At 42.2% G+C, this 7,297-nt stretch overlaps 1 protein-coding gene across 3 annotated transcripts in view; it reads left to right on the top strand.

Annotated features, from left to right (window-relative positions):
- The window catches only part of LOC118404032, a 9,479-nt gene extending 2,822 nt beyond the window's left edge, over positions 1–6,657 (top strand). The window contains exons 2-7 of one of the 3 annotated variants that reach the window (XM_035802958.1): positions 1,279–2,229; positions 2,467–2,493; positions 2,792–2,839; positions 3,372–3,744; positions 3,829–4,347; positions 5,265–6,657. In XM_035802958.1, coding sequence (XP_035658851.1) covers positions 1,279–2,229; positions 2,467–2,493; positions 2,792–2,839; positions 3,372–3,744; positions 3,829–4,347; positions 5,265–5,359 — 2,013 coding nt within the window. In that variant the 3' untranslated portion in view covers positions 5,360–6,657. Of the gene's footprint in view, positions 1–1,278; positions 2,230–2,466; positions 2,494–2,791; positions 2,840–3,371; positions 4,348–5,264 lie in introns of all 3 variants that reach the window. The other 2 variants (XM_035802957.1, XM_035802956.1) reach the window with 2 other exon arrangements.
- The last annotated feature ends 640 nt before the right edge of the window (positions 6,658–7,297 follow it).

Here is a 7,297-nt window from a genome sequence, read left to right as displayed (position 1 = left end):
ACCTCCTCGTAATTTAGAGCTCGCTGACAACTCGGCCGAGCTAAATTCTTGATTTGTAAAGGGGGCTTAAGGAAACTGACAAACGATAGACCAAACAGCACATGATAAGCCAACAAAAAGTGTAGCTACGAAGTCTGCGATTGAGGTTGCATAATATAGCTATAGGTTTTACTGACTATGGACTATGATAAAGAAGAGGCGTCGAATACGCGCTTCGTATAAAGAGAAGCCTAGTATCAATACTAATACTTGCGCAAGAAACAGGTGTTCAGGAAATATAGGAAACCTAGACTATTGTAATATTTACTGTACCTTGCACCTGTGCGTTTGTTTATCAAGGTTCGTTTGTTTCTGACTATTTGTTGATTCCTTCTGGTTGGAGGCGTTCAGAGACGAGATCACCAGAAGGGCTTAAACGTTCTTGGTATGTTAGTCTTATTTTGAGTAAACAAAAGATCAGAATAATTATCTGCTTGTAGGGGATGGAATTTGTTGCACTCTCTTTTTCCTTCTTTCTTTTTTAATTAAGCACAAGGAGTATTTTTCTTTGGCAATTAGAATGTGGAAAAGGCTCCAATTTCATAACAGATCTAGACTAAAAAGAGGAATCTCCTTACCAAGAACAGTGTGTATTATTTAAGGCGATGAATTTACATACGTATGAAACAGATAAATAACGTTGGTCCGAGAGGGTAGAGGGAACTTACTTGATAAATGTAATATGAACTGTGCATGCATCCTTGCACGTTCACCTGTTTCTCTCTATTCGCTGAGTCATGTCTCGGTCGGTGACCTTCAAAGACAAGTTCATAGGACTTGAATATTGCTGGTATGTTGGTATATTTCGGGTAAACAGGCTGTCGGAATAATCCATTCTATTTGTAGGGAGTAACATTAGCTTCAGTTTCTTTTTCCCACATTCTATCAGGTATTCTCGTAGCAGATTTGGGAAAGGCAGGGCTTCATAACGGCGAAAGAAGAAAGAAATCGTGTGCGACATTAAATCTCATGTTTAAAAAAATGTAATGAGAGGACAGAGAGAAAAATGAGAGAGATAGAGAAAGGGAGGGGGAAGGGGAGAGGGAATGGGATAGAGGGAAAGAAACGAGTAGAGAACGATAGGGAAAGGGGGAGAGGAAGAGAAAGGGAAAGAGAGAATGAGAGAGAGAGAGAGAGAGAGAGAGAGAGAGAGAGATATGCAAGAAAATAAAAGGAGTATAATGACGTTGTTAAAGTAGAACTTTCTTACATGTGACTTTTCTTTCCTATCCTTTACAGGTCCAGTGTGTGCATAGTTATACCACAACAGAACGAATAACTACCCAGACACAGACTGCGATGCAAACAACGAGCATTACGGACAAAATTACCACAATGCCAATAACGGTCAAACCACCGCCAGATTCTGTTTGCGACAGCAATTGGAACTGTTCACAAACAGAGTACTGTGAGTTGAGAAGTCCAAACGTTTCCGGAAGTTGTGAGTCATGTCATGACAGTTGTGGACGTTGTTCTGGCCCAGAGAATAAAGATTGTACAAGTTGTAATATATCTAGCTTTATCGTGCAAGACGTTGTTTACGACAGTGAAGCAACGACCCCTATTGGAACAAATACGACGGAACAGACAACCGCTGAAACAGCAGCGACCGTTGGACCGACCACGGTAATAGCTACCCTTTCTCGGACTCTGACGTTTGGACTTACAACTACGTCACAATCACCTGACGTCACTGATAATGCTACGTCATCGTCAACGCATCCAAACGCTACATCGGCGACCGCCACAAGTTCAACAGAAAAGCCAATAACCGAACCGGCGGGCTACTCGATAAAACTCGAATGCGTCGACGAATGCCCAAGCGACTTGGAACCACCTTGGAGTAACTCTAAGCTATGCTGCCACGTCCAATGTAAAGATAAAGGATGCTACGGTAGCTCTGGTAGCAGCTGTTGCCATGACAAGTGTACAACCGGTTGCTATGGCGACGGGAGTGAGAGATGCTGCCATGAGAATTGCAACCCGGACTATGGATGCGATCACAATGGTCAATGTCGCGTTATTACATCAACAAAAGGGATAGTGTTACTCCCATGGCATTGGGCACTGATAGGTACAGGTGGTGGCATTGTCGTGACGGGTGGCATTATAGGCATCATCTGCTGTTGTATCAGACGGAGGCGAAGGGAACCGCGGGAGGAGACCGACGAAGGGGAAGAAAACATTGGGGTGAGACCATCGCCTTGATATTTTCATAAATTCATCATTTTTTTGCACAATAAAATTTGTTCTAGTGACCAAGTGACCTACACTGCACAAATGCAGTGACTGTTACTTCATGGTGCTCCCTTTAATTTTTTTTCCGTTGACCCGGACCATCAGTGGCCGGGTTGTAAGGTGACAAAAATAAATAAAACCATGATTGTAATGATGCAATATATTTTTCTTTTGTTTCTATGACGACAGATGAAGAAGAGAAAGTCCAAGAAAAGGGTAAGTAGCCTTTATAATAAATCTTACCGTACATGTGGCCACTAAGCTTAAATGTGCAATCACTACAGCAGCGGTGGTCTGTGTTGAAGTAGCCCCCTGCTGTAGTGATTGCACATTTAAGCTATGCGGCCGAGCAGGGCTACATAAACCGAGATGGGCGCCGCCCTAATTGCCATTTGGTGGAACTTGCAATTGGTATACACTTTTAGAATTTCAAATTGTAAATTTTGCGATTGTTTTAGGGAAATGTATCAGATTGATTGAACACTCAATAATTTCCTTCTCGTCTGATTTGCAGAAGAGAAACAGCTACGTTCCTGGCCCGAATAGTGTGAGAAATCCGGAGGTACTTAATTATGGTGTTTTGTCAAGGTTTAGAGCATGGTTTTATTAGATATCTTTAAGAGTTGAGGTGGAATAGTATTGTTAATCAAGGTTTAGAACTCAATTTTGTTCTTGTAATTTGCATGATTTTAGTATATATATTTTAAAGAGTTGAGGTAGAATAACATTGTAAGTTAACTTTTGCTTTGCAATTTGAAGACAGACAAGGACAATGTGGCACTGCGTAAGATAAACTAGTCTCTACCAGTCTCCCACCTGGCCGAATGAACTTTGACCAAGTTAGGAATAAAAGCCTACTTGGAAATAGGCATAGGAGTGTTGGCCGGCTTTAGGTCGCAAACTGTACCCCTGGGCCATCTAACTCCTCTGACGTGGTTTTTGTTTTATTTGGCCAGTTTCTACTATTTTTCCGGCGACCTGTGGAGCCTGGTAGAGGCTAAAGATAAACAACAGCCATTAAGTTATCATCCTTGGCAACGTCGAAATAATAGAAACATGAAAATTACAATACTTTATCCCAATCTTCATCATAGATGAACCAGGACGGCCCGTATGCAAATGAGGAGTACGTCGACCACGCCGGATTGGCCAATCCAGCCCACCAACAAGATGACGCCTACGATGACGTCAATGTGAATGCTGACGTGTACGTCGAACCACAGCCGGACCAGTTCAATCCGGGATCTACTGATGACGACATCTACGATCAGCCGCCTCTGGAAGAACTGAACCATCACCAGGGCGCGGCCAACTACGGTTACCATGACGACGCGCTTGCGCAGCAGGACGCCGTGTATGGGAACGACCCGAATCAGTTTTCAGGTGACCAGTATCCGGTTTCAGGTGACCAGTATCCGGTTTCAGGTGACCAGTATCCGGTTTCAGGTGACCAGTATCCGGTTTCAGGTGACCAGTATCCGGTTTCAGATGACCAGTATCCGGTATCAGGTGACCAGTATCCGGTTTCAGGTGACCAGTATCCGGCTTCAGGAGACGCCGGACAATCCGGATTCGAGACAGCCGAACCGGTCTACCAAAATACCGGTTTCGCGGCGCAGTCAAATGTAACACAAGAAGACCCATCGATGTATCAGAACTTTGAAGAATCTAACCCGCAACCCTTGTCACACGAGGACCCACACCTGTACTACGACTACACAGCACAACATGACCCAGTACACGACTTCCCTCCCCCTCCGGACTGCGATGATGAACAGTTTCCTTCCATAGCCTCCATGGACAGTATGCCCTCGCTCGACCCTCCCCCAGCCCCAGAAGATACCCCTAGTCACTTCCAAACTTCCCAACTTCCCCCTTCCCTACCCCCTGCAGATCTCCCCAGTCTTCCCCCACCCCCACCACCCACACAAACGCCTCTAACTCAGTCCCCGCACCACACAGCGTCTCCACACGGTACTGCAGGAGGGAGGAAGAAGACGAGAAAAGTGCCGCCCCCACCGCCGGCCGGGCCCCGACCGGAGTCCGCCAGGAGAGCACAAAGACCGCCACGTAAGTTATCATTACAGTAAAAGCCAATTAATTGCACAATAGATTAACACAAACTTCTGTTTACTGCACGGAATCCCAAAATCCCAAACCGGTGCGGTCCAGCTAGATAACTTCGCCTAATTGCACCGGCCGGATATTTGCACGAAATTCACTGGCAAACAGGCCGTGCATTAAGCGGCTTCTACTGTACATACCTTCAAGCCGAGATGGCTAGACTTTGGGTAGCGTTTATTTGTATGTTTGTAGAATACCAGCATAACTCGAGAACGCTAGCTTGGATGGATTGTATTGATTTGATACGTGGGTAGGTTTTTATAAGACCTTGACACTATTAGACATTGGGCTCCCTAGCTGCGCGCTATGGTACTGCAGCGGAACTTAGAATTCCTAGTTTGATGTCTCGAGTACTGAGCATGCACTTTTTACCTATCTGGAATGATTTTTTGCCCGTCTCCAGGTGTGCCTAAGTATCCATTCAACTTTAACGGAATTCGTACGAGTATTACGGAAAGCAAAATATCTTTGACCTTGCTATCATTAAACCTCTAGCTCCTATGAACTTAGTACAGTATACGTAAGTATGAATACCTAGGCTTCCGGTCGTCTCTACCTCCCTCTCTGTGTCCCTTCCGCACCTTTCTTCTCTCTAGATTTCTCTCGCCATCTGTCACCCTCTTTCTCTCCTTTATCTCTTTTCTTTGTCTTTATCTTTCCCTCTCTCTCTGCTTCTTTTCTCTCGCCTTCTCACTCTCTTCGTGTCTCTTTCTCTGCCTCTTTCACATTTCCCCCTCTTTCCAGTCACTGCTGTACGAAGGGACCTCAAAACTCTTTACTATTAAGTTCTGTTTCCCTGTGTACATTCTGGAACTGATGATAGAATCATGAAGCTAATGTCATAATACTCTCTTTTTTTACAGGCGTCCAGGTGAGAAACAGAAGACAACAAGAACCGGCCGCGGAAATCTACGGTTACGAAAACGACCAAAGCGAAGTCTATGGTTACGACAATTAGTGCAACAACGCCCCCTGTCGGCCCTTCCTGGTGTGCAATCTGTGCGTTTCAGTTGGATGAAAATAAACAATAAGAAATTCCGTATGCCGTCATGTAAAAACGTTGTCACCTGGACAACTGGACAGTTGACTACAAATTGGAAGGGCTCATGACGACGATTTAAATGTACAAACCATAAGTTGTTCCCCTATACACAATGTATTCATGTTTGTTACATATAACAGTTAGGATGTTACATGTATCCCCAGAGATGGATTAAAAAGGTAGTCAGACTAACAATACGTAAAATGTGTATATTTCTGTACATACTTATATTCATTTGAATATGTCACACCTCTACTATAAGGAATGTGTAAGTTATACGCAAGAAATATGGAAGACACTGATATTTACTAAACGTGTATGTAAATGTATTATGCTTCTAACCTTGAACCTATAACTAGAAGAATTAGAACTTCATTGAGTGACAGTTGTAACAGGTACAATGTATGACATTTGTACGTACATGTTAAGATACATGTATTGCTAATATCAATTGTCATATAGAAAAACGACTGTTAGAAAGTCAGTCTTGTGTACAAATATATGACTGTTTTATCCATGTGAACTAGTGGATTTATACTTATGTCTGCAATATGACAAAAAAGAGGACAATTTTGGTGTCACCTTTAACAGGGTGCAGAACTGTACTATACGTAAAGAAAGAAATATCAGAGATATCTGATAAACGCCTTGTATAACCTGTTATTTTGGTTAACGTAAAGTTACTATCTTCAGCAGAACTCGTATCACATCTGCTGTGTGTATTTTTGTATATCAATATAATCATATAATGGAAAACACAAGTTACCATACGGTATGTGTCAAGAGGTTGCATGCAATTCATTCTTCAGATGAAAGTATACGATATATATTGGTTTGATATCTGTATTAGTGATTATAAGTAACAGTTAGTCGTGTAATATCTTAGTTGGAAGATTACTGTGTCAAACATAAAATTATTCAAAAATGTTTTTATTGAAATAAAAGTGCCATAACTCTCCACAGAGATGTTGTCATGAAGAAAAGTGAAAGAGGCATTAGAATGATTCAAGAAACTGAATGGATTAGAAATAGTTTTGTAGATCAAAACTCACTTAAGTGATGCCCAAAACAAAGTGTCATTGCACGTATATATAGAAAGGCGTTCGTAAGAAAGAAAACTGAATGTCTAAACTCCGGAGAAAATCAGAATATCACCGCTTGTTGGGACCCATTTACTTATAGTTTTAGATTATTTTCTGTTCGACTTTCCCTCTTAAAGATGCCCTATGCAAACTGCCATCGCAAGTACAGAAAGGCATATATAAGAAAGAAAATCGAATATCCAAACTATTGAGCATGTAGTATATAACCGCCTGTGACGTTTAAGATGACGGCTTGACCTCAGGCACGTAGAAGAGCTGGTGAAGCTCCAGCGGCGCCATGAAGTGACTCACGGTGTGAGCAGGGTCATACACGTCTATAAACGGGCCGGCCTCCAGCCCACGGGCCTGTAAATCAATCAATCAATCGTTTAATCGATCAATTAACTGATGTGCCAATCCCCAATCATCCAATGAACCATACAATAAGATAATCAAACACTTATTTACAACAATTTTGCAGTGCAAGTTATGCTAAACTATTCTAAACTTGGCAGAGGATCTAATATAATAGATATGCAGGTACTTGCATAGTGAAATGAGTCTACATTGAAAATGGGCAGACATCACGTGCACGACCATTATATTCTGCAATCTGATCATTTCGGTAGCAAAATTAAAGCACACTGACATTATCACTTCAATCCTCGGGTGTATATATATCGTGGCTTATTTCTTAATAAATAAATATTTCTTGATAAACTTATCCTGACTTTTAGTTTTACATCTGTAATACTCCAAATAAAACAATCAA

The sequence above is a fragment of the Branchiostoma floridae genome, chromosome 17 (assembly GCF_000003815.2).
Source record: "Branchiostoma floridae strain S238N-H82 chromosome 17, Bfl_VNyyK, whole genome shotgun sequence".
Taxonomy (NCBI): Eukaryota; Metazoa; Chordata; class Leptocardii; order Amphioxiformes; family Branchiostomatidae; genus Branchiostoma; species Branchiostoma floridae.
This window is presented reverse-complemented; position numbering and strand designations above follow the sequence as displayed.